Consider the following 25,697-nt stretch of genomic DNA (forward strand, 5'->3'; position numbering starts at 1 on the left):
TAGGATAATAATTCAAACTCGTGTCACACCATAATGTAGTGTGAGATTGTCTATTCTGTGATTTAAATCAGAACGACTCGTGTCTCCCCGAATGTCACAGTCTTGGGCCGAGACCGACGATGCAGGCTGGCCCGGTTGATCGGCCGAGGTATCCTCGATGCCCAACTCGTCATGTAGACCGATTTCAAGAGAGAGGCCCTGGGACGACCTTATGTTCATTTGCTGCGTTCCTCGCGCTGAGGCATGCGAGGATACTGCAGCTGTTAAGCGAGAAGCTGCAGGGCGCACCGGGCTCGTGATACGACTGGAAAACGCATGCCTCTTCTTTTTATGCCTGGGATGCCTCGAACGACTGGTGCCATTTTCCTCGTGGTAGCGAAAGTAGTAGGAGTGGTAATAGTGGTAGTAGTAAACTATAGATGGATCTGTCACGGGTGGAGGCTTTGGGGCTTCGCTATCGCGCTGGCCGTTAGTTGGATTGTAGTAGTCGTAGTAGTGGCAGTAGCAGTTGTAGTAGAAGTCAACTATACGGGGATCTGTCACGGGTGGAGGCTTTGGGGCTTCGCTATCGGGCTGGCCGTTAGTCGGATTGTGATGGTCGTAGTAGTAGGAGTAGTAATAGTAGTAGTAGTAAACTATACGGGGATCTGTCACTGCCGGCGGACTTGGGACTTCGCTGTAGGCCTTGGAGGCATTTGGATCTGGCTTGCGTCCCGCCTCAGCGGCGGCATTGTACCTACAAAAAGGAGGTACTTGTTATCCCGGTCATCCATATTCAATGGACTTCTTTGTGGACTTCTACATACCTTGGTGCATCGATGATGATGTATATTACTAAGACTGCCGCGGATACCAACATAACAGCCAACATTATGGTGACAGTGTCCATGGTGATTTTAATATGAATGCCACGAGTCGGATGAGGTCGTCCCAGTTGGGAGTGATTGGAGACCTCTGTCGGCAGAACCGAGGAAGAAAGGTGTTGAAAAAGGGGATAAGGTTGTAGATTAACTTGATACTCAACAAGAAAGATTAGTAGATGACTTGGCTGATTGAGTGATCTGGAGGAAGGTATATGAAGTATGTATATGTTGCGTGTGATCCTCGACAAATCATGACGTCTTTCGCTTCCCTCTCATACAGCAAGCCATTGATCGGAACCAAAATAGGTAGCTCTAGGTGAAAACTGAAATGTCGGGCGTGTTTTTGTGGTTTTTTTGTTCTGCAACTATTTTTAGATTTCAGTTTCTCTGTGGCTACTGTCGTTGTCGAGGAGTATTTTCGTACCAAAACTATGACAGGACTATGCCAGCAACCAGTAGATATCCAATACTGATATAATATGGATATCGAATGCAGGTCAACCAAAATCGGATGGCTCTGGCGACAACTGGATAATTCACGAATAACAGGCAGGTATACGTTGTATATTGTCAACGACAAATAAGTTAATGATGTGGTACTTTCTGCTCTCATATTCCAACAAGGCAATGAGCGAACCATCCTTCACTTCCATCTCATTCAGTATGTACCTGGTTTAGGGGATTGCTCATACCTTAGTATTGTAGATTATCGACTCAAGTCTCCCTCTAATCATCTGATTGGACTGTTATCGCGTTCTCGTTACTCTACCTTATGAGACGCTACATGACATACGCTACATGACATGAACAAGACAGAAGTGCCTGCATCATATATTTTACGGAAGGCCTAGTCTAAGGTACAGTATGCCATTGAAGGCTTATTCCCGCTTGTCCTCCCCATCGTTGGCATCATGTCCCTCGTGGGAGTTGGTGCGGCCACCGCAACGGGGCAGATCCGCAAACGACCACTATAATAGGCATGATTTAGTCGTTGTCCTTGTTTGGTAGACAGCCAAAGTCCTCAGTATCACTTACAGGCGCTTATGTCGGATAATCTCCATGAGAAGTGGTGATCTCGTGACAGCGTGGAGTAGAACACAGCCGCATAGACGAAGTGCAAAGATGGTGGCGTCAAATACAAGCCAGACGTCTGGGGAGGTAGTCATTTTGAATAGATTGGCAGATATTGAAGAGGACTTTAGAGAGTATGATAGGACCAGTTTGACTTGAATGTGATAATGTGACTTGGGGTGGGGTGATTGCGGTTGTTTACACAAGGAAAACTAAGTATGATAATCTATAATGCTATGAGCAGTTTTCCGCGAACCACACTACATATTCACTGAAAAAAAGAAGTAACAAAAATTCATTCCCTTGCCGACTTTGCTAGCTAGTCCACTAGAATAGTGATGTCATGGATATCTCTACGTTCACTATATTAAGGATCCAAGGTGGACGCTTCCATACTGGCAGGAAACTCGAAGTCTAGGGCCTGTTACCATTCACAGGATCACGGCAACAAGCAGGGGCACAATCCTAAATCTGCTAATAGTATGTACACCTTTTTCCACATGAAGAGCTGCCTGGATAGGTAGCTGTAGTATCAGAGAGATAACTATCTTTGCAATTTGCTTTGACACTGACGCTAAAGAGCGACTGAGATGCAGGCTTGGCATCATACTAAGATACGGGATCATATTTTGTCTGAAATCATCTGATTGATTATTCTGATTTCCTATTCATCTAACAGTACAGAAATTTGGCCTTTTGGAAGCTGGCCCCAGGCCCTTAGCGCCTGACCTCCCTGTGGCGGAGGTGGTGGTCATGGTCCTGGTCGTGGTTGTGGTTGTGGTTGTGGTTGTGGCCATGGTCGTGGTCATGGTCATGGTGGTGGTCGTAGTTGTAGTGGAAGTGGTTGACGACGGGGCAAACGCAGGTTTCGCTATAATGAGCATGAGTTAGTGACTATCCTTGTCCTTAGATGCAGTCGAAATATTTAGCATTAGAAACTAACCCATATCTATTGCGGACGAGCTGGGCTAGCAGCGGGGAGCTCAAAATGATCTTCGCCAAAACACAGAGGAACATAGCAATCATGATAATATTGGTGTTGAAATCCACATGGACTCCGCCGAATTCGATGTAGTCGGCCATTTTGAGGGAAATGAAGAGAACAGTTGCTCGTGATATGTGAGGGTAGAACGTGATGGAGGTGTTGTTTACAGGAGGAAACTCAAGTACGAAAATCTACAATGCTACAAACAACACTACCTCAGGTGCTATTCACTGAAAAGGACAACAAAAAATCATTCAGTAATCTGATTTGGTAAACAGTCCTCTGAGAACTGTCTGCAAAAATGATGTCACAAATATTCACTTCTCTTACTGACTCTTATAAGCAACTAGAATGCAGGATTTGGGCATTCTGTTAACTCAGTGGCCATTCTATGGCCTGCTATGCAACGCGTTCGGCGCATTACAGAAAAAATTAGATGGCATTTGTAAAGAACTGATAACTACTGGAGTCATTGAAACTACTGAGTCAGCCTCGCAGGATACGACAGTCAAGAAAATGAGAAGGCAGACAACCCAGCGACGGTGAACAAGTACTATATTGGTAGCAGGTCGCCCGCCAAAAAAAAGTTTCTCCCCACATCCATTGGCTTTCGCTGCCCAAACAACCCAACAGAGCGTCTCCTCATAATATTCTCAACATGAATTCTCACCGACTGTGAATGAAAAGGAGGCTGAGATCCAAAAGCTAAGCGCCCATGAAATACGAAGTCGACATTTTCGAGAGGCTCAGACCCAGAGTGGCTGGTGATCAGGCAGTGCGGCTGTGCAGCCCGAGGCATTCTTTGGTACGGTCAGCTCTTGCTTAAAACGTCACGATCCGATCTATTCGGTTGCAATATTCAGAAATGCTAGGAAGAATAAAAGCGTTTGTCTCATCAATCCTCCAATTCTTCTGCTGCCCTCAATCTACTTCTCGGCCACAAATGACGACGCTACGGGACGTCATCGCGCGGGAGGAATTCTTAACTCTCTCAGACACCGAGGGCATTCATCTTTTCGCATCTTCATTCCCAACAGAACTCTCTCATCTCCGAAATGCTAGTGCTACAGTTGAATCCGGCACCAGAACGCCTCCCGGCTGCTTGGATGGGAAAACACCATCCGCGCTGATCTACGGCGCGGAATTCGCAGAGGTCAACCGCACCCTGATCAGCATGCTGGCGCTCAAGTGGATCTTAGCGGACGACTACAAGTCTTTCACGCGCGGTCAATCAGAAGGAGAAATAACACCGGAGACGTTCAAGCACATGCGGGAGTTGATCACCCGGAATCTGCAGAACCCAGAAGACATCTACTCGTTGCTGGTAGCTATCGTCATCGACGATATCGGCAAAGACTCTACTCTAGCTACGAATGACGAGGCCGAAGCTGAAGCGAATCATTCCGAGGTAGTCTATCATGCGGCGCGAGCAGATCGCATCCCGGCGCTTGGGGGATTCCCCACCGTGCCAGGGAAGCGATCATGCAGAGCCTGCAGATCGGAAGCAAGCTTAACCTCTCGCAGTTGGTGCAGGGTGAGTGCGTGCCAGAGAGTCTCTCTGTGCTACGGTCGATAGGTGAGAGTGAAGGCGGCTACGAGATGCGAGCGATGGTGACGCTGCTCGATGTCGCTGGCGCAGGTGCCCATCGCGATGCGAGGGGATGTGCAATGATGACAGAGTCGGTCTGCCGGGCTTATCTGCGCACTATTGAAGTGGTTGGAAAGTTTATTGGAGGAAATATTCCGACTGAGCGGGCATGCTACGACCGGATTCTGATGGACCGGGCGGAACTTCTTCACGAGAAGGGATTTCCTTTGCTTTCTATTGACAATGCTGAGGACCGAGCGCTACTCCGGCTGCTCTGCATGGGCCGAGGCGATAGTCTAGAGTCGGCTGAGATGTTCCAGACGGCTTTTCAGATTTTACCAGAATCTACCCGACGCCGACTGGTTGACGGGCTCAGTGTAGATGGCATCAGCGACGGGGTGGCGATTGTCCCATACTACGCTCCAGGTCTGCTGGCCGAGGTTATGCGCAGTGCCCACAACAAAGAGCATAGTTGCATTGTTGCTGCGTTGTCCGCATTTCTGCGGTTTTTGGCGCGTGTGTTCGACGGTCCACGGCCTGGTGCAGATGGAATTCAAGAACGCGACCTGTCGTTTGTCCAGGATGTGATCAAAAGCGACAGATTCGGTGACGACCCGTCTATCCTGGATACCGTCAGGCTGCCTTGGATGGCCTCCAGTGATGCTATTGATCCACGCTTATGACTTGATGACACTATACGATTACGAGAACTCACGATTACGGCATGCAGAGGAACATGGGCTATGATGTATCCGGTAGAAAACAATACGAAAAACAATACGATGATCATGAAATCGTACTCATAGTGTCATCCTGATTTTGTCGCCGGCGGTACACTCTCTGCGGCCTCCCGCATGAAGCGATCTTTGGCATCGATCGGATCCCACGTGGACCCGTCGTAACAGTTGCTCAGAGCCTCCTGCAGCCATTTTCGCCATGCATCTGTCGACGGGGCAAGCTTGCTATTTTGAACCCACTCTATCCGTCCAGTCTCACGGATGGCATACCACAGCGTCTCCGTATAACTTGGCATTCGCTTCGTCGGTCGCGCCTTGGGTGCAGCCCTCTTGATGTCATACCGGCTCATATCCCACGTTGATTTGCGGTGCATCATCAACGGCACCGCCCAGTACAAGATATTCAGAATGATATACGCGACACCGATCGCCGCCTGCATCGTCCAGCCACAGTTGTTGAACAGAATCACAGAGGCCATGAGGAGGACCGTGCTGGTCCCCAACAGCACCCGATGCCATGTATCGCCAAACACATACCGGCACGTCTCCGTGCCCCCGTACAGCTCCCGCGTGATCTCCTCGTCGCACCGGACTACCACAAACGCCCCGTGGCGCGTCGCGATCACGATATCACCTCGCGGAACCTTGGCGTCAGTGGGCCGGTGCGAAAGGACGGGGTACCATTCCGAGGAAAGACAGGCCAGACTGGTCGACAGCGACATGGTAACGAGCGCGATCATTGCGAGCCCATCGTGGATGAGACCAGCCCAGACGAAGAGGCCGATGGTCATGACCACCGAGATCCAGTTTACGACGTTGAGAGCGCAGAATCTCTTCACGGGGATGTAGACCGGTTCTGCGACTCCATCGATCAAGACTCGCGGTCGGGACCGCAGCTCCTCCGCCTCCTTTGACTCCTTGTGTGCGTAGTGGATGTCGTACACGCGGAATTCGTACTGCTGCAGCGTGGCGACATCGTGGATCACATCGGCGAAGAAATTCAGTTCTGTCAGGTGCAGTCCGGAATAGACGCCTGTGATAACGACGTCTTTGATGGAGGGGAGTCGAGGCGGTCGCTCGGTCTTGAGCACGGTCTGCGGGGCTGGGAGGAGGCGCGGGAGCCAGGCGTACTGAGAGGCGGTGATGACCTGAACGTGTCGCTCAAGCGTCGATTCACCAATGACGGCGAGAAGGCTGACGATGTCGAAGCGCCAGCCATCCTGCGTTGACTGTCCGGCTGGCGGGAACCATGGCATTACTCCGTAGTCCGTACTGCCGTATGTGGTACAGAACCAGAAAGACGAAATGTCAAAGACTTCTGAAAGGGAATCATTGACAGACTGCGGGATTAGTCTTTTTTAGCCTGACGCCTATTTCTTGGCTTGTCCACTCCATTAAATGCCTATGGATAGAGCCTCGTATTCGACCTGGAATCCATTCGCCGAGAATACCCAGTTGTGTTACCTGCACAACATGATTCCCCCTCAGGCTGACTGCACTATGCAGGAGATAGGCATCTGTGATAAATAATGCAAATAGATGGAACATCCAATAAAAGTAAGAAAATAGAGAGTGCTCTTCTCTGAATGAATGGAATGAATTCGGCAATGAATTCCAGACGTTAAAAACGATGTGTGCTCAGGCGTTTGGTGTTGGTCGCGCGCCGCACCGCGCCGCGCCGTCTCGACAAAAAAGTAGATAGATAGTACTCGAGCAGAGAACGTTCTGGTATTAATTCTCTCTCGTTAACAGGAAGGAAATAATATGTGCCTCCTTCCTTTCGACGTACAACTAAAATTTTGCAATAGTATTTGCAGGAATGTCCCTAAAGCTGCAGTTATGGAGATGCCAAGTATCAACGGCACGTGACGCGACTCAGAATGGGAACCTAAGGCACCATCCGATCCTCCCCGAAGTTGACGCAAAATTGGAAACTGTCCGCCAATCATATCGAGTCACCTCATTATCTGATCTGATGATCAGATTAGATAAATCTCATCATTTTGGGGATATCTTCATCCAGATGTGCATCCATGTCTCCCGCCATATCTTCCTATAATATTTGACAGTAATATTATTAAAGGACTCTAGGTAAGCTGTGCGATCCATTTCTCCAAACTGATACCACTATCTCAGCTCTTCGAGTGGGTCACCTCTGACTTCCGATCGTGGTCCGACCTGATGCCAATACTGTCGCCAACTTCCATTTCTTCCCCTCCTTCCGTCCTTCCTCATGGCCAACCATGTTGTTCTTCAGCTGCCTGATAATCTTATCACACCTGCAAAATGCTCTATCGCAGATCATTCCGCCAAATGAACGCTGTGTAACAGCTGTATACACAGCATACGACTATATTTCCTTCTCAGGCCACCCAAATAGAGGCCTGTGGGCGCCACGATGCCGGAATCGGCTACGCGTGCTATCGGTCTACGCCGCTTCCACTGTATATTGCTCAGACGCAGAAAGAGAAAGAGGTTTTGCACTGCTTGAGGCCCAATGTCGAGAATACGCCGGTGTCAACTTGATTCCTCGAGAGGAGTTTGCCGCGAATCTGACTGACGACGCGATTAGTCGGATGCGGGTGGTTGAGTTTCGAGAGCTGCCGAAGAAGGAAACTGTTAACACTCCTATTTTGGTCTCCGAGTCGTACTACAGTCGTGTGTTCCGAACAATTGTGAGAATCCAGGGTGTTTGATACGGTATCACATGCTTACCAAAACAGGATGCCTGGCAATTCGAGCTTTGGTCCCACTATGCATTTGGGTAAGTCATTTTGATGGAACCTTGGAATAGGGCTGATGGACTAGATACCTGGGATATGCGTATTGGACCGTTGTGATCGCCATCGGAGCTCTGCACAAACTGGCTCTCCATACGATTTGTTCAAAGCGAGCGCGATCGCTACCTTTTCTTACTACGATACTGTCGATATATGACTGGATACACACCAATCTGATCATTCCTTCTCCCCTCGCATCGAGCAGACGTCGGCTGCTTTGGTGGACATTTCCAGGACGCATCCATGCAATCGTTGTCTTCGTTTTCTGGATACTGAGTACCGTGCTCTGCCTCGTCGGTTATCGAACCTTTTCGGACAATATCTAGTAAGTCCGCGAGTGAAGCTCATCTGCACATGCTGACGGCTGCAGCTGGCCCGAAATATCGGCACAGCTCCTGCGGTATGTTGCAGATCGCACCGGGATCCTCTCCTTTGCCAATATACCTCTTTTATGGTTGTTCGCAGGCCGGAATAACATATTTCTCTGGGCTACTGGATGGAGCTATTCGACTTTCAACATTTTCCATCGCCATGTGGCTTGGATAGCGACTCTTCAGGCGATAGTGCATACAATTATGTATATTGTTTTGTTCGTTCAAGGTGGGTTGTCCTCTCCACTTGCGTACCATCGCTTATGGTTTCTTCAGCGGGAAATGCCTGGAAGAAAATGCAAAAGCCCTATCTTTTATGGGGGACACTGGTGAGCTAGTCCATTTCTTCGGATAGTTCAAATCGGTCGGCGCGACTGATCATGACAGGCTATGCTCGCCATGATATTGGTCTTCCCATTTGCGGTGGACTGGTTTCGACGAAGGACGTATGAGACCTTTCTCGTCTTTCATGTTCTCTTCTCAGTTGGCGCTCTTGTCGGTTGCTTCTAGTGAGTGCATCTTCCTCGGAGAGGTCGTCTCTAACAGCCTGTAGTCACGTCATCATATTTGAAGATCATGAATATTGGTTCTATCTCTGGCCGGCCGTTGTGATTTGGATATCTGATCGAGTCTTGCGCCTGATTCGCATAGTTTACTGCAACTTGCACGTCCGACTCGGTTCCCGCAGCCGTCTCCAATGTACAGAATGCGTCGCAACGTATGACAAGGCTGCTGATATCATTCAACTGGAGCTGATCCCCGGTTCAGGGCTGCAGCCAGCTCCAGGTCAATACTACTTTCTTTACCAACCCTTCCGGCTCACGGGGTGGGAAAGTCACCCGTTCACACTGGGGTCGTGGTCATATAATGATGGCGTACCTGCAACTCCATCCCTCCGTCTGAAAAGCAATCATATCGATGTCTCGGAGGTTCCTCTTCTTCCTGAGACTTCCTCTTCTAGCTCAGACTATGGCACCGTCGACACCTCAGCCGACCTGTCAGAGCGCAAACTTGCATTGCATTTCTGGATCCGACCTTACGACGGATGGACTCGCCATCTCCGCGATCAATGCCTGAAATCACCAACTCGGACAATCCAGCCAAACATCCTCCTCGAAGGACCCTACGGCGAGAAATGTCCGCTCTGGAAGTACGAATCCGTTCTCCTAATCGCAGGCGGGACTGGGATCGCCGCCGCGGTCCCTTATATCCAGGACCATATCATCCGCTCTTCGACCGGCCAGACCTCAACGCAGGATATCCATCTCGTCTGGACCGCTCGGCAGCCAGCGCTCGTGCGCGACATTGCAGGGAGAGAGTTGGAGCAGGCTCTTCGCAGGAAGGACTTCCGTGTCTCGTTTTACGTTACGGCTGAGTCTATGTCTCCGTATGAGGTTATGGATGGTGTGGAATTTGGGTGCGGACGACCCGACTTACAGGCGATAATTACGGCTCATGCGGAAGAAGCGAGGCTTAGTAGTTCGTCTGTTGCGGTGTTGGTGTGCGGGCCATCGGGGATGGCTGATCAGGCCCGCGCGGCTGTGCATCAGGCTATGCGGAGGGGATTTCGATCAGTTCGATACGTGGAGGAGTCTTTTGATTGGTAACTCATGATAACTTCAGTTGAACTTGGGAATATATTGTGTGGAAGGATAAGCAATCACTCAAGAGGCTTGGATATGAGCTTAGCTATGAGACATCTGAACACCGGGAAGGCCGGTCATCAACATTCAGCTGATACTGAAGCATGGTACTACAAAGTCAGCCTTGCACACCAGAAACCCGACCAACCAACATCTCATGTTGCGACTCACAACGGGAACGACTTTATGATCATCTAAGTAGGAGACAAAATCTTCAGACCTTCTTAGATCCGGCGTTTTTGACTACGAGGTCGAGTACATACCAACGGACTTGTCCGGTTTATGGTGATCCGCGACCAACTGGTTACACACAAGTCTCGCAGTCACAAGATTCAGCTTGTCAGACTAGACAACACCTTATAGATAATCCACGGACCCGTCAATGCTCCCATCATCCTGGTTATGCCCTTCATCATCAAAACCATCACCCGTCATCATGAGACCATCCAAGAGATTACTTTCCCTTTCCCTCTTCTCTCTAGCGCTCTCCCCCGTCTCCTCAACCTGCTACTACCCCAACGGCACCACCGACGACAACTACCAACCATGCAACAGAGTCCAAGGAGTCAATGGCATGTGCTGCGCACTCGACCGCCCCAATTCCCCGGGCGGACCAGACTCCAAAGGCTACACGGCAGACATCTGTCTGGAGAACGGACTGTGCCAGAACATCGTGCAAAGGATGAGCACAGGCCAGGTGGTTTACACCTACTGGCGGACTCTGTGCACCAGCGCGGACTGGTCGACGAATGGGTGTTTGAACGTCTGCACACAGGGCGAGGTATTTATCTTCTGAGGGTCCATGACAGCAACATTGGCTAATGGCTATTGGTTAGGTCTACCCGGGGCATACTGTCCCATTGACGCCGTGTGAGAATTCCCCCGAGTCGAGGACCTGGTGCTGCGGGCAGAATAACACTGCGTGCTGTGGGACGTCAGAGGCGATCATACTTGCGCCGACGCTGGCGGTGGGGCTTTTGGCGTCGACGTCGTCGGCGGCGTCTACCTTTGTTAGCACGGTATCTCCCTCGAGCTCTTCTTCTGCCACGACAGCGACCTCTGTGCCTTCAGCATCAACATCGGTTTCTGCATCGCAGCCACGCGAGTCCTCCCTGTCAACAGGCGCGAAAGTGGGAATCGGGATTGGTGTGTGTGTGGGATCGGTAGCGGTCTTTGGTGCGTTGGCTGTTCTCCTCGTCAGATGGGGAAGGCGAGTGAGTTCGAGGAGGCCGTACCCCTTCAGCGGTGTGGGGATTATCACCCGAGGCCAGGTGCAGGAGAAAGCGGCCGATGGACCGCTGACAAGGCATGAGCTGTCAGGTCGCAGTGTAGTGGAAGCGGAAGGGGAGAGTCCTGTTCTCGGTGGAGGTAATAAGCCCGGATCCTTTACCACGTAGCTGGAGGAGAGTGGCGATGGTGGAGGAGAGTGGCGATGGTGGAGTCGGTGAATAATAGTTCAATGAAAGTGAGGCATAAAAAGACTAATAGTAACGAGAGGTATATGCGAGCAGCAACTGTATGTACGGGGTATGCTGGTCTCCATTGCCTTCCCCTAGATAGGCAGACTCATTCGACTCATGGCAGAGGCGAACATATCCGAATGCATGGACTTTTGTTCACCTGGCCTCGGCTCATGCCATCGAAGCATCTGTCCAATAAACCGGATTGCTCCGACAACTACTCCTTGGAAAAAGAAAAGCATCGTTTCTATCCGGCTCAGCATTATGCGTCTATGAAGCGCCAACTTCTGAATCAAGATGACCGCTCGTATGAGCTGGTCGTTGACCTAACCAGTCATTTGACGCAGTAACGAACCTTGAAATAGACTACCTACGATGAGAAGCAGGTACCAGATACGTCTGGAGGAATTGAACGTATTGAGATCGTCAGACAAGGAGACAAATCAGAATGCCAGAGGTTATGTGTACGACAGTCCTCGATTCCCGCCGGGTGGCTGTCTGAGCGATCAGCAGTACATGCAGAGTGGTAAGGACCTCAATCTAATGGCCTTGCCTTACTCCGTATTTCGAGTCAGACAATTTGTCATATTTCCTGATGACTATGACACTAAACTACAGTTCGTACTTTTTGCTTTGCTTGATCTGTACTCTGTTGCGGTGACCGAGCAAGGGAAATCGTAGAGGTTGAACATCTGCTGCACTATCAGAAATGATCCTCCTCATTAGCCCAGTACATGAACTCATTTAATATTAAGGCCCCTGCCGCAGCTCTTTTGAAGTTAGGTCCTGGAGGCGACGCCATTGAGGCCGGAGGGTGTGGCAGCCAGGCAACCGAACCTAGCGCTGTCGATCCTAAGAAACAGAGTTCACACGTCTGGGGTTCTTTTCTCTTCCAAGTTTCTTCCTAGTTCCTATGTATTAACTTCGTATCCTCATTCTTCCCTAAGACCAACGCCCTCTTATCCTTTGGCTTGAACGGTGAGGTAAAGGGTTGCCAACCTGAAGTCAAACTGAGCATCTCACCGTCATGAACTCTTTGAGCCTCGTCATATAGAGTAGACTACAGAGGACAACACGGGGAGTACAGACTGAATTACAAAAATACGCCGAGATCACACTGATCAAGACGGTGAGGATTGCCGATCATGAAGCTAAATAGGCAGGAAGTGGACCTGTCAATACTCTGACGTCCAGGGCGTTGTTTATGATGAGTTGGCGTACCACTAAACAAAGCCAAGGTTATTGCTTTTCCTATGAACAAGCAGAGTCACTGTTCCTGGCTTTGCAGCGTACATCGGTGACCTGGACACAGTCACTCCATTTACTATTTGCGTTCTCTTAGAGACTGTTCTACAATGCAATTTCCACATACACGAGGTATAAATGAACTCGAAACATACAATTAGAAACAAAGTAAGGGCTGAAAGCTTAGGCAGCATACTATGGAGAGTTACCAGAAGTGCCAAAATTAGCTCTCCAGAGGGAGCAAGGGATAGACTAAACTATTGAATGTAGGGGCCACACCAAGCACATGGCTTGCCTGGTCCTACTTGGGTTTGATTCCCGCCGAGCAGGTCTATTTAAACGAGGGAAAAAAGCACGACAAATTCCAAGACATAAATCCACTAATTATGCACAGTCTGTTGACATTCAGGTTGCAGTGGGTGTTGGGGCTGCAGTATGCGGAGGCCCACATGTGATATATCATATATCACATTTGGGGACCCCGAATGAGCCCCTGTCACCCTGCAGGTCCGAGAGTTTGTACGCCAAACTCAATTGCAGGATGCTTGCATCGGTGGGGAATTTATTGTTGATGGCTATGAAACTGGGCTAACGAAGCACTGTGTGGTGGCCAGAGTGCTGCAGGATTGGTTCCTGCGTGAATCTGTGGATGTGAACTATTGAAGCCTTCATCTCAGCCAGCGTCAGTATGATCAAGTCTTGAATGAGTTCCAGCAAGGAGCCCAACGGTGGCGTTGAGTGATCGAAAGAGGAATCGTTCAGCGAGTCTGCTTGGAAAGCAACAGCACCCAAGAGGGTTGACAAAGGTATAAAAGGACAGTCAAATCCTGCTATTCTGCTTCTTCATCAACGCAAACAATCCTTCCATCCATCCGTTCACTCAATCAACCTTCTTTCACTTTCTCGACACTTCCAAGCAAACTCCTTCAACCCATCCTCAAAATGAAGTTCCTCGCTGTTGCCTCTCTCCTTGCTGCGACCGCTCTGGCTCTCCCCAACGCAGGTGTCGTCCATCCTACCTTCGCCAGTGCCGACAAGTACACTTTGCAGCAGGCCCAGAACAAGTGCGGTGACCACACCACCCTATCTTGCTGCAACCATGTCTCCAAGGTTGGCGACACCACCGCCTTCAACTACGGCGTCCTGAACGGCCTTCTCGGCAACGCCATCAGCGGCCCTGAGGGTGTCGGTATCCTCTCTGGCTGCCAGAAGATCTCCGTCACCGGTAAGCATTCGTATCAAAAGTCGAGAGAAACTATGCCTCTAACATGTCCCAGGCCTGATCGGTGTCAGCGACCTCCTCAACAAGCAATGCCAGCAGAACGTTGCTTGCTGCCAGGACAACAAGTCCGTTGCTGTAAGTCCGCTGTCTTTCCCTAGTTGGCACTCCTGACAGTATTAGACTGGCGGTCTCGTCAACGTTGCCACACCGGCCTGCGTTGCTCTCGGCTCCATCAACTAAGCCAGTTGCGAGTGATGCCGTTTCCCCGGACCCTTGTTCGATATCTTCGGGATCAACGGTTGCATATAGCACTGGGTGTACAGCTGCATGCTCCTGGCGGATAGGAAAATTTCTCTTCTTGATCGGATGATTGATCATCGATCTCATCTGGACTGTTACTGTATCCATTTAGTGCATTCTGTCCTATTGGACTAGAGGAGTGTTAATAATCGAGAATATACCTTACTCTTAATCATCACTTGCTTTCCTTGGAGTGTAAATCAACCAGTTTCTCTTAGGCTGTCTCTTAGACTGCAGCTCATCGTCATAAGTAATTGTATCTCTATATGACCTTGGATTATTACGTCGCCGCTCTAATAAGCCTTTCGGGCCAATATCACGTTCTTGGGAGATGTTAAGATATAGAAGACTTTAAAGAATGGATCTACAAAACCTCCATGAATCACTGAGTCCTGGATATCGACACATTTGCCTTGGATTTATATATCACGCCGGTCTTTCAATGCAGAGTACTATTATTGTAAAGCAACTGGTTTTACATATCTAGTGAAACTATTGGATCAATGCACCGGTAGACTCGCTCGCCGTCATATGGAGTATATATATATATACACACACATATATCGAGAGCAGCCCAACTCTATGCACAAGTGGACATATAATTACTGTAACGAAGAGTACGCGATGAAACCGAGTTTCAAACTATTAAATCGATACTATATTCAAACCTCAATTTCGACGTTATGGACGAACAATGAAATAAATGCTCATCTGCCTAAGGCAACCGGAACCACACCCGAGTCCAACTCCCGAGCACGCGGGAATACGGGAGTACGTCCCGCACATCCTCTACCCACATCACCAGAAATGCATCAATTCCTGCACAGTATCACCACTGCATGGTACATATCACATAAATGAACAGCTCATCTCCTCCTCACCCAGGCCGAGAGGAAGCGTCAGAAAAACCTCCGAAGCGACGTAAAGTCGCGGTCGCATGCGACGAATGTCGCGCTCGGAAGGTCCGGTGCGACGGCATCCAACCCGGTAGATCTAGCTGATTCCTCCCGCCTTCTACGTCAACTTTTGCATCGGAATATGAACCGCCTCGTTTGCTGACTGCGTCTCTCTTTCCCGGTTCCTTAGTCTGTGGGCCGTGTACGAAGCGATCGGATGCGCGCTGTGTTTACACTGGTGAGCCGGAGAAACGCAGAGCCGTGCGCAAGTGAGTGTTTGCCTCAGGCACCACTTGGTTGATGGTTGCCAGCTGATGTTAACTTCAATGCGCAGCTACATTGCTAGTTTGGAAAGTAAAATTAGAGATCTAGAGAGCCCGCCACGTTATACTCAGGTCAGCATTCAATTCTTGTCTTCTCATAGAGCACTGATTTATTTCAGTAGTCTATATCGCCGTTTCAATCAGGTCTCACCTTCAGTCCAGTCATCGGGACAACTCAGTCCATCACAAACGATCCCTCCCAACCGGTTCAATGGCAGACATGGCTTGTCTGCAGGCAATGGGCGGCAGCCAGGTGATGCAGTTGGCCGTCGTTTGGAACGTCCTTTAGATACTGAAGGACGAGATGATGGCGTGAATGCGATGATGGGTTCTCTGGAGGAAGAGCGCCAGACACAAGGATTCTTTGGCAGCTCAAGTGCGACTAGTTTCATGCGTCAGATCAAAACAGCCGTGGAAAAGAGGGTGGACGTACCCGACCGCCGCACATCCGAGTCCATACTGGGAACTGCGCCGCAATCGAGTCCTCTCTCCAGCCGGACCAAAAGACCGTCCACCGTATCCAACTATGTGCTTCCACCAAGGAAAACGGCGGATAGCCTTATGGACGTGTACTGGTGCTTTGTGTTTCCTCTCTATCCGCTGGTAGATAGCATTCACTTGCGAGCGGAGTATAGCAAGCTCTGGACCGGAGAAACGCTCGACTCGGACGAGAATATGCTCATGTGCACGTTCAACGTCATATTTGCCTTGGCTTGTCAACTGGCTTATTTCATCCCGCCTGACGAGCGCGAAGCCTCTGCAGATGCTTTCTTCTCTCGCGCAAAAGACCTCCTACACTTCAATCTCTGGCACGGTGGCTCTGCTACTCTGATTCAATGCCTTCTGCTGATGGCCCAGTACCTGCAAAGTACTGACTCGGCACATCAATGCTGGATTGTCACTGGGTTGGCGATTCGGAATGCTCAAAGCCTGGGCCTGCATCTTCCGCAGACTATTGCCCGTTTACCAAGCTTCCAAGAACAGCAACTCGCACGGAAGATTTGGCACGGGTGTGTTCTTATGGACAGGGTCATCTCGATGACATTCGGACGACCAGCTATGATCTCCAAAGCATCTTGTGGCTCTGTTCCGCTGCCGGCCACAGTGGACGAGGAGTACATTCCCGCGGCTCTGGATGATGAAGTGAGACAACCCGCGGACCGTCCTTCCGTTATGGCTTTCTACGCAAAGTCCCTTGAGCTTTACGAAATTCTCAACGATATTCTGCTCAGCCTCTACAAACCCGTTCCCGAAGGGAATCCTGAAGACATCTACGATTTCTACTTCAACAAAGGACTAGACGAAGGCGAACGTACGATCTTCGAACTCGATCGAGCTCTCACCAAATGGACTCAGAGTCTTCCGGCCCATCTCCGAGGAGATACATCCTCCAAGCCTGAGGATGCGGTTTTCTACCACCAGAGTGTGGTTTTGAGAGCTCGGTAAGTTGCCTTTTCCGACCTAAATGGTATGCGAGCTGACGAGTCACACCAGATTTCTACATGTCCGGATGCTTCTTTTCAGACCGATTTTGGCAAAGTACTGCACTGCTCGCGAGATTACACCTCAAGATCCGCTTATCTCAGTGAATGATTCATTTCCCCAGCGAGTTGCACAGCAGTGCTCCATTATCTGTGTCAAGGTCGCACAAGAGGTCATTGAATTAATCCATAGCAACATCCCTGCTGATGGCTCTACCGGCCCACTTCCAGCCTGGTGGTACAACATTCTCTGTAAGTCATGTTAAGGTCTTCAATTGCGAATGTACTGACAGGGAAGATGTCTACACGGCAGCAACTGTGCTGATTGCCGGGCGTCTCCGGTCCGCTATCCTCGAAGAAGTAACCGAAACCGCGATAACCAGATCCTGGAACTGCGCCCTTGAAATATTGCGAAGCTACCACAGCTATAGCTCATCAGCTAGACGGTGCGTCGCAGCATTAGAGATCCTCTACGAAAAGGTCGTTTCGGAAGGACCGCCAGGGAACGAGCCGTCAACCCATGCTCAAGCCAGCACTTTCAACACCACGAACGACATGTCCCTTGGCGAAGGCATGAATGCAATCTTGCTGGATGGGTTCGATATACCTGATTTCCAGGACATGTCATGGCTGAACAGCGTGCCAAGTAATCTTTATTGAGTCGCGTTCAACTGTTTCGTGAGATGAGGCTAGTCCGATTCTACCGAGTATTGAACATGCCACCTGGTTAGGAACGAATACGACCAGCTGCGCCATCTGTCCACCGATCGAGCGGTAGTAACTGAATGACCTCGGTTATGCGATCACCCTGACAAGCATCTCAATGCATTCGCTGATAAATTTCATTCCTGTCAGGATTTCTGCCCTTCAACCAATCGGAAACGTCTATCTAATCTACTCCTGGATCGACGCGTTGGCTTCGGCTTAAGCGATGCAAATCATGTCTCAAGGAACCGAATCCCGGTCGTTTTTGCTGCAGTACACGCCAGACTAACGGACTCATGGACACATTGACACAACCTTCGATAGTTCTTGTGGGAACCGCGTGGTATGGCAATTCCAGCGGAAATGTAGCTCAATCAATCAATTTCCTGTTCTTAGACTAGGCTGAAGGCGTGGCATGCTCAAGCATTAGGAACGACAACACGGGGCAAACGAATTGGACGAGGGAACAAGGACACATTCAGCGGTGTTCTGGTATCCTCTTGACTCGTACTCCCCCGCAGCGGCCTTCGATCTCAACCTTCACCCCTGTCTGGGCTTTCAGCTTTTCATCGGGTTAATGATGGCCGAATAATTTCTCCGTCGACTCCATGGCGCCGCTAATAGCCACATTCTGGGCCAACAGTTTCCCCGCATTTCGCCCATGTTTTCTGGGGCTCCGCAGTCCGCGGTCTTGGCCCGTTCCTTGATAGGCTAAAGTCGCTAAACACCGTCATCCCCTGATTGAGGCCTCTTCCGTGGGAGCTGCAGCGGAGCTTGAAGTTACTTCCCAGGTGACCTCGGGGCATTCCATGCCGCGACCATAACGACCATAATCATTGTGAGTCCAAGGCGGGTTCAAATACGGCTCAGGGTCACCCCATGATTCCTGCGAGCGGGTTTCACGTTGCTGTTGATCGATTGTTGATTGTTAGCCTCCACAATGCGTTTCGCCATTTCTTTAGGTGCGGCGTGCGCCTGGGCTGGCGTTGTGCTGGCAGCGTTGCAGGTCGCCGAGGATAACAGCACCATCACTCTCAACAATGACCGTTTCACAGCTGTTTGGAGCAAGAGCAAGGGATCAGTTGTCGATATGTTCCTCGATGGTCAGGATCTTCTCGGACCTCAATCCGGCTCTACGGGTATTGGTCCCTATCTCGACTGCTACTGCGTCCCCTCGGGTTTCTACACAGCGGGCGCCACAAAACCGAGCATGCAGTATGTCGAAGGAACCGACTCGACCGGAACGAAATACGCCGGAGTCATCCTAAATGATACCTATACCCCTACTGGACAGCAGTTCCAGCAATACTGGTTCCTGCGTGACGGAGAGACAGGGCTGCACATGTTCAGCCGTCTGGCTTACTACAACGAGACCACTCCCTTCCTTCGCAACCTCCAAGAATTCCGCACGCTCTTCCGGCCGAACACGCAGTTGTGGACACATCTTACGTCCAGTGAGCTCCAGACGGCTCCACTGCCGAGCAAGAATGCTGTGAGCAAGCAGGTGGTCGTCCAGGACGCCACGTGGCGATTCAACAACACCCCAGAAGATGCTTACTACACCCAATTCTCGGATTATTTCACCAAGTACACGTTTTCGAACCGTAAGTCGCATTTCGCTCATGTGGTCTGATTAGAGCTAACCGACTGTAGAATGGCGCGATAACGACGTTCACGGGCTTTACGGAGACGGTACGAACTCCAACGGCTCGACCTACGGCGCCTGGTTGGTCATGAATACGAAGGTTCGTATTGCTTCCACATATCAAGATGCCGTGCTAACGTCGTGAGTAGGATACTTACTATGGAGTATGTCCCTTGGCCTTGGCTGCTTAACGAAACTAACAAAACAGGGCCCGCTGCACTCCGATCTGACCGTCGATGGTATCGTCTACAACTATATTGTCTCCAACCACCACGGTGAAGGTACACCCAACATCACCAACGGCTTTGACCGGACATTCGGCCCTCAGTTTTACTTATTCAATGGTGGCAAGGGCTCCACGTCTTCTCTTGAGGATTTGCGGTCGGAAGCTGCAAAGCTGGCTGATCCCAGCTGGAACGCCCAGTTCTATGACTCAATCGCCAAGCACGTCGTTGGCTATGTGCCTTCCACGAAGCGTGGCAGCGTCAACGGTCAGGTCCGCCTTCCGAAGGGCGCTACCAATCCTATTGCCATCCTTACTGTGGACGGCCACTACTTCCAGGACAACAGTGTCGTCCCATCCTCATACCAGTACTGGACGCATATTGACTCTAGTGGCAAGTTCCGCATCGATCGCGTTGTCGAAGGCAAGTATCGACTGACTGTCTACGCTGACGGCATATTCGGCGACTTTGTGCGCGACGGTGTCACCGTCAAAGCTGGGAGGACCACCACTGTGAAAGAGAAATGGGTCGCCGAGTCCGCCGGCAAAGAGGTCTGGCGCCTTGGTACCCCGACAAGTCCTCCGGCGAGTTCCGCCATGGTGTCGCGCGCGATCCCACACACCCACTGCACCCGCCGGAGTATCTGATCTACTGGGGTGCATACGACTGGCAATCCGATTTCCCCAAGGGGATCGACTACAAGATCGGCAGCAGCGACCCGGCGACGGACTTCAACACTGTGCACTGGTCGGTCTTTGGCCCCACGCCCGACAACCCGGATGTCGAGTACAACACGACCCACGACTGGAGAATCAACTTCTCCCTGACGGAGAAGCAGCTCCGCAAGTCTAAGAAGGCTACCCTAACCATCCAGCTTGCCGGTGCCAAGACAGCTTCGGGCAACACGGATGTGTACAATGCCGCAGAGCCGTACATCAACCTATCCCATGAGAGCTACATCAATGACCAGAAGGAGCCCCTCTCCTTTGTCATTGGCTTTAACCAGTCCAGCAGCTGTATTGTGCGTTCTGCCGTCAGCTGCTACCAGGTCCGCTCACGGATGGAGTTCCCTGCGGACTGGCTTAAGGTCGGTGAGAATACCCTCACACTGCATCTGCCGTACAACGCGACCGATACGGAGACTGCCATTCTACCGGGGACCGTATATGTGCAATACGACGCTCTGAGGTTGGAGCTGGATTAGAATAGGATACATTGCGAATATAGTCTGGAGGATTTTATTTATTCTCCACCATCGTGATGTTTGGCAGACTCCTAAGTTTGACTGTAGCTGATTTATCATAATCATTTGCACGGAAGTTTCCAGCCTGATGAGGCGCGGAAAAGTATCCGTCGTGGCCCTGCATAGGTCCGGACGTGTTTCAGCGATACTAGGCTAGTTCTAAACTTCTACCGATTCGATGCGGGATATTGGCCCATGTGCATATCCGTGCTGCGAAGGCACATTAAATCCCTGCCACCACGACTAATAATGCCAGACTAGGCTAGGCTTCGTTTCTGCAACGGAAATTGCCGACTGCGCGCGGTAAATCAAGTGGTGGAAAAAAAAAATGTGACATAGCCGGTCTGGGGTAAATGACATTCCCAGAAGCCGAGACACCGAGGCAGCCGTCAGGGGTCAAAAGACCCTGAATATCGACATTATGTAGTGCATTACACGGTCGTTTTCTCTGTTTCGATTGGTTGCTCTCCGCATTCCCCGGAAGCAAGCAACTGCACGGAAGTGCTTGTGCTTTTCTTCCGACTCATAAGCTTTCTTCATATTGCTTAGGTGTCGCTCCATTCTTGCAGGACAATATTTACCACCAATAGAGCAGGGCTAGAGGAGCACTATGACGAGGCATTGGAGGAGAAACGATGAACGGGTCCTCTTTACAGCCTAGAGGAGCACTAGGGTTCTTTATCAATGGCGGAAACGATGTCACCAGGTATGGGCGTCGTATTCCCTATATAAGGGATCAACGACCGGAGGAGCAGTGACTCTCCAAGACATCAACAACGCACTTCACTTGGGGTGACACCGCAATCACAATGTTGAAACTGATAGGTTCTCTCGTGCTCCTCGCCTCTGCGGCCGAGGTGATTGCCTCTCCCGTCGCTGAGCCAGTTGCGCCGTCCACAACTCTGGAGAAGCGCGCTTCTTGCACGTTCTCCGGGTCCAACGGCGCCGCTGCTGCGATGGCTTCTCAGAAGGCCTGCTCTACTATCGTTCTGTCGAGCGTTGCTGTTCCCGCTGGCACGACGCTAGATCTCAGCGACCTGGCAGATGGCACCACAGTAAGACCCCATCTCCGATATCAACCTCCAATCGATCGAGGCAATGGTCTAAAGTATCTTAGGTCATCTTCGAGGGCGAGACAACCTGGGGCTACAAGGAATGGGCCGGCCCCCTGCTGCAGATTTCCGGCAAAAACATCAAAGTCGAGGGTGCGTCGGGCGCGACGCTGAACCCGACGGCGCCCGCTGGTGGGACGGTCAGGGCGGCAACGGCGGCAAGACGAAGCCCAAGTTCTTCGCCGCGCACGGCCTCACCTCGTCGTCGTCCATCATCAATCTGCACATCCTGAACACCCCCGTCCAGGCGGTCAGCATCAACGGATGCGATGGCCTGACCATCACCGACATGACGATCGACGATTCCGCCGGTGACACCCAAGGCGGCCACAACACCGACGCCTTCGATATTGGATCCAGCTCCAACATTATCATCTCAGGCGCGAAAGTCTACAACCAGGATGACTGTGTCGCGGTCAACTCCGGTACGGGTATCACCTTTACCGGTGGGCTGTGCTCCGGTGGCCATGGCCTGTCGATTGGTAGCGTTGGTGGCCGTTCCGATAATACCGTCGAGAACGTCTCCTTTACGAACTCACAGGTCACGAAATCTGATAACGGTACCGCTCGCTCATCCTGTATCAACAGAAGGACACTTCTAACTATGAACCAGGACTCCGCATCAAAGCCTCCAAAGGGAAAACAGGCACAATCAAGGGAATCACCTACTCAGGAATCACCCTGAGCTCCATCCGCAAGTCAGTTTCCCTCTTGACATTCTGGCAGTCTGATACAGCTAACACCGTCAAGGTACGGTATCCTCATCGAACAAAACTACGACGGCGGCGACCTCAAGGGCGAGCCGACCTCCGGCATCCCCATCACCGACCTGACCATGGAGAACATCAGTGGTAAAGGCGCCGTGGCGTCAAGCGGGCACAATATCGCTATTGTCTGCGGCAGTGGGGCCTGCTCGAATTGGACCTGGAAGAGCGTCGAGGTCACTGGCGGCCAGACCTATGGTAGCTGCGAGAACGTTCCTAGCGTTGCACATTGTTAGATGATGCAGTGATTATACGGCGATGGCTGGCTCAGCACCATGCTCTGTATGAATGATGCTCGATTGCTTGGGATTATCAGTTGTTGTATTGTCTAGCTAGTCACAGATCTATTTCACATTACACTTTATTTGGCGAAGCTACTTGTGGTTTCAGAAGAAGTGCCGAGGCAACGATGTGTCCTCGACAGTGTGTTTCGTAGTACTCCTGGAGGTTTGGTAAACAATCCTCCTAATATGAAGGAACACAAGCAAAAGCGGATTTTGAAAAGAAATAACTGGCCAGAAGTACGAGCAGTCCACAAAAGGGCCCCGCAGCTTGCGCGAAGGGGGTTAACCTACCGCTATTGACGTTCCAACTATCTGTGTCTTGCTGACCTTGCCCTGGTTTAGAGGGAAAGATCCGTGGAGAGTTCAGTCACTGATACGGACCTGGTGGGGATGTCCTCTACTTTTCGGTTGCTATGGAAGGCACGTCGTCGGAACAGGACTATCCCTCCAGTACATCGCCTCTGGGCTTGAGAATCCTCTATATTTTCCACAGCTGTGGCAAGCTCTGAAGTCATCTAAGCAGCTCTGTGCTATCCTGCTCATTGACTCTCTCAAGCTTGGTGACACTTCAGTGCAGGCTTTATTCAATAACTCCGTTACCTCGGCATGAGTTTGAAGGAAGGTGAAGATAGAAGAAGAGCCACATCAGCAAAGGTAGAGAGTGAGAGAATGTCGAGAAGGGATCCAATGCGAATGAATGTGCAAGATGTGGAAAAGTATGTAGCGATGCGGAAAAGTACGTACTGCTTCACTCCCACTGGCCTTTCTCTGATATAAAAAGCAGATCACTCACCCTCGTTTCTGCTTCCACATTCCATCTCTCAGATCCTCAAACATGGATCGGCTTCCCTTTGAGGTCAAGCACATGATATGTGCATTAGTATTAGTGCGCCTTCCGTTCCTAATTCAATGGGACCACTGACATAAAGCATCTAGGCTATGGACACCAGCCGGGCGACTTTAGAAGAGTTAAGCCTTATGAACCATGCCTGGTATCAGGCTGCCGTGCCTCTTCTGTACGAAAAGCTGCAGCTATGTCTCACCACAACGGCGCAACTTCAAGCAGACGTTGAACAGTTGCTAAGCCATCCCCTGCGCAAGCTATACATTCGATACCTGCGTCGTCTGGATCTCGTCGGGCAAAGCGGGAAACAGAGTCTCAATCTAGCTGCTCTGCAGGAAGATGAAGGGGGACCTATCATGCTGGATGGCTTCCTTGATCGTGAGCTCTGGCAAAAACAACGGCACACTTTCCCGCTTTGTCGCAGGCGAACCACTACCCTCGACCATGCTCCACTCGCCAGGTTCATCGCGGCCTTGACAAGCTTGAAAGAAGTGAATTATGTTCGAGCTGTGCGCTTCCCGCAAGAAGTCTTGGATGCTCTGCACAAATACCACCCTTCCTGCAAGCTCAACTTGCTTCATTTCTACCTCCAGGCCTGGAAACACCAGGGTCTCAGCGATAGGGATATGGCCGTGGTCACCTCGCCGTGCCTCCACTCGATTCGCTGCTACTACTACCGCTACGTTGGGAATTACGAGGTAATCGAGTCAGCCATTCTGCGCACGCTGTCTGTGGCTCCAAATCTGAAAAAGGTCGATCTCGTACTGGTGCCGCAGCGTAAACCTGCGGACCGGCGTATCTACCGCTTCGAACCCAGCGCTGGAGTATCCAATGCCGTTGCCCGTCTCGAAACTTTGTCCTTTTCCCTAAACACCACGATGTCAGTCCAGTGCTTCAATCAGTGGCATCAGAAGATTGATCTAGGACATCTGCGTGCTTTGAGCATCGGCCGTATTGATGATCCCACACTCGCTCGAAGTATTTGCGCTGTTGCAGCATACTTCCAGCGCCTCGAACGGCTCTCGATCAACCTACCGGTAGCCCCCAGAAGACATCGTGAGTACTGGCGTTCGGTGGAAGAGATGATGAAAGCATTGCCGCCGCTCAAGGGTCTCGGGCTGGTCGGAAACCGCAACGCGCCCTTCGTCAGCAAGGTCTTGTCCAGACACGGCGCTACCCTACAGAGCCTCGGACTAGACTCACGCAATGTTTCACACCACATGCGGCTGCAGAGACAGGGACGTCCATACTACAACGCGGATGAAATTTCCCGCTTTGCGAGCATGTGCCCTGTCCTCCGAGAGCTGCACCTCACCGTCCACCGCGTGCAGGGCCGAGCTCCCGAGGTAAAGGTTTACAAAGCACTCGGGCATTCCCCTGCTCTGACGCACCTCTGCGTGAAACTTGACTGTGTCCCGAGCGCCGATGACCCTCCAGATGATTTCGTTCCTTCCTATATACCGGTGTACGACCCCTCCTATGGCGAGGATGTCCGGAAAGTCAGAAAACTTTGCATCAATGCAGCGATTGACAAACCCTTGGCGGGAAACATATTCAACACCATACTCTCATCCCAACGCACCAGGCGCCTCGCTAGTCTCCGGCTTCTTCCAACTGGCGATTGGCGACCTGGGATCCGGACATTTGGCATCCATGAGCCCTTCGAAATCGATGAACTTTTCCGCTGTTTCGCGGTGACCAGACTCGCCAATTCTGAATCTGGTGTCCTCAACGTCGAGAGGGTTAGGGTGCCGCTCAAGTACGATTGTTGTCTGTCATTCTGGCGTAAACAACGTATTGCGACGTGGTTGGGGGCCGAGGGTATCAGGAGCTTCCCGTTGCAGGATGCACGAATCGACCATTGCATGTCTGAATCATACTCGTCGTCGACAATTGCAGAAAGAACTTAGT

General features: G+C 50.9%; 12 protein-coding genes across 12 annotated transcripts; 8 read left to right on the forward strand and 4 right to left on the reverse strand.

Moving 5' to 3' along the window:
* Positions 1-62: 62 nt before the first annotated feature.
* Positions 63-889, reverse strand: P174DRAFT_459750 (uncharacterized protein; the record flags this gene model as incomplete). Its single annotated transcript, XM_024829800.1, has 3 exons — positions 63-208; positions 303-736; positions 807-889. The coding sequence occupies 3 exons, from the start codon at positions 887-889 to the stop codon at positions 63-65; spliced, it is 663 nt and encodes a 220-aa protein (XP_024682183.1).
* An 838-nt stretch (positions 890-1,727) lies between these two features.
* Positions 1,728-2,065, reverse strand: P174DRAFT_440862 (uncharacterized protein; the record flags this gene model as incomplete). Its single annotated transcript, XM_024827160.1, has 2 exons — positions 1,899-2,065; positions 1,728-1,831 (listed from the first exon to the last, which is right to left on the reverse strand). Coding segments are annotated over exons 1-2 (221 nt in total), but the record flags the coding sequence as incomplete, so codon positions are not given.
* Positions 2,066-2,651: 586 nt separating this feature from the next.
* Positions 2,652-3,017, reverse strand: P174DRAFT_450571 (uncharacterized protein; the record flags this gene model as incomplete). The annotated part of the gene is made up of 2 exons (XM_024828950.1): positions 2,652-2,805; positions 2,878-3,017. 2 exons carry the CDS (start codon positions 3,015-3,017, stop codon positions 2,652-2,654), a joined length of 294 nt encoding a protein of 97 aa, XP_024682185.1.
* An 845-nt stretch (positions 3,018-3,862) lies between these two features.
* P174DRAFT_459751 (uncharacterized protein) lies at positions 3,863-5,190 on the forward strand (the record flags this gene model as incomplete). The annotated part of the gene is made up of 2 exons (XM_024829801.1): positions 3,863-4,384; positions 4,408-5,190. The coding sequence occupies 2 exons, from the start codon at positions 3,863-3,865 to the stop codon at positions 5,188-5,190; spliced, it is 1,305 nt and encodes a 434-aa protein (XP_024682186.1).
* A 125-nt stretch (positions 5,191-5,315) lies between these two features.
* On the reverse strand, positions 5,316-7,451 carry P174DRAFT_420186 (uncharacterized protein; the record flags this gene model as incomplete). The annotated part of the gene is made up of 2 exons (XM_024824852.1): positions 5,316-6,584; positions 7,398-7,451. The coding sequence occupies 2 exons, from the start codon at positions 7,449-7,451 to the stop codon at positions 5,316-5,318; spliced, it is 1,323 nt and encodes a 440-aa protein (XP_024682187.1).
* A 36-nt stretch (positions 7,452-7,487) lies between these two features.
* P174DRAFT_459753 (ferric reductase family protein) lies at positions 7,488-10,002 on the forward strand (the record flags this gene model as incomplete). The annotated part of the gene is made up of 7 exons (XM_024829802.1): positions 7,488-7,919; positions 7,968-8,008; positions 8,053-8,349; positions 8,395-8,624; positions 8,672-8,724; positions 8,783-8,904; positions 8,949-10,002. The coding sequence occupies 7 exons, from the start codon at positions 7,488-7,490 to the stop codon at positions 10,000-10,002; spliced, it is 2,229 nt and encodes a 742-aa protein (XP_024682188.1).
* A 472-nt stretch (positions 10,003-10,474) lies between these two features.
* P174DRAFT_369992 (uncharacterized protein) lies at positions 10,475-11,435 on the forward strand (the record flags this gene model as incomplete). Its single annotated transcript, XM_024822303.1, has 2 exons — positions 10,475-10,819; positions 10,875-11,435. The coding sequence occupies 2 exons, from the start codon at positions 10,475-10,477 to the stop codon at positions 11,433-11,435; spliced, it is 906 nt and encodes a 301-aa protein (XP_024682189.1).
* A 2,250-nt stretch (positions 11,436-13,685) lies between these two features.
* On the forward strand, positions 13,686-14,205 carry P174DRAFT_459755 (hydrophobin family protein; the record flags this gene model as incomplete). The annotated part of the gene is made up of 3 exons (XM_024829803.1): positions 13,686-13,968; positions 14,021-14,100; positions 14,146-14,205. 3 exons carry the CDS (start codon positions 13,686-13,688, stop codon positions 14,203-14,205), a joined length of 423 nt encoding a protein of 140 aa, XP_024682190.1.
* Positions 14,206-15,322: 1,117 nt separating this feature from the next.
* P174DRAFT_440867 (transcription factor domain-containing protein) lies at positions 15,323-18,115 on the forward strand. Its single transcript, XM_024827161.1, has 3 exons — positions 15,323-16,926; positions 16,979-17,217; positions 17,264-18,115. Exons 1-3 carry the CDS (start codon positions 15,488-15,490, stop codon positions 17,623-17,625), a joined length of 2,040 nt encoding a protein of 679 aa, XP_024682191.1. The 5' UTR covers positions 15,323-15,487; the 3' UTR covers positions 17,626-18,115.
* Positions 18,116-18,610: 495 nt separating this feature from the next.
* rglB (polysaccharide lyase family 4 protein) lies at positions 18,611-20,743 on the forward strand (the record flags this gene model as incomplete). The annotated part of the gene is made up of 4 exons (XM_024829804.1): positions 18,611-19,274; positions 19,324-19,415; positions 19,524-20,090; positions 20,117-20,743. 4 exons carry the CDS (start codon positions 18,611-18,613, stop codon positions 20,741-20,743), a joined length of 1,950 nt encoding a protein of 649 aa, XP_024682192.1.
* A 523-nt stretch (positions 20,744-21,266) lies between these two features.
* P174DRAFT_450579 (glycoside hydrolase family 28 protein) lies at positions 21,267-22,953 on the forward strand. The gene is made up of 5 exons (XM_024828951.1): positions 21,267-21,837; positions 21,900-21,980; positions 22,040-22,454; positions 22,508-22,592; positions 22,645-22,953. The coding sequence occupies exons 1-5, from the start codon at positions 21,592-21,594 to the stop codon at positions 22,892-22,894; spliced, it is 1,077 nt and encodes a 358-aa protein (XP_024682193.1). The 5' UTR covers positions 21,267-21,591; the 3' UTR covers positions 22,895-22,953.
* An 824-nt stretch (positions 22,954-23,777) lies between these two features.
* Positions 23,778-25,696, forward strand: P174DRAFT_388362 (uncharacterized protein; the record flags this gene model as incomplete). The annotated part of the gene is made up of 2 exons (XM_024823403.1): positions 23,778-23,822; positions 23,879-25,696. 2 exons carry the CDS (start codon positions 23,778-23,780, stop codon positions 25,694-25,696), a joined length of 1,863 nt encoding a protein of 620 aa, XP_024682194.1.
* Between the last annotated feature and the right edge of the window lies 1 nt (position 25,697).

Source organism: Aspergillus novofumigatus, assembly GCF_002847465.1.
Source record: "Aspergillus novofumigatus IBT 16806 chromosome Unknown P174scaffold_4, whole genome shotgun sequence".
Lineage (NCBI taxonomy): Eukaryota > Fungi > Ascomycota > Eurotiomycetes > Eurotiales > Aspergillaceae > Aspergillus > Aspergillus novofumigatus.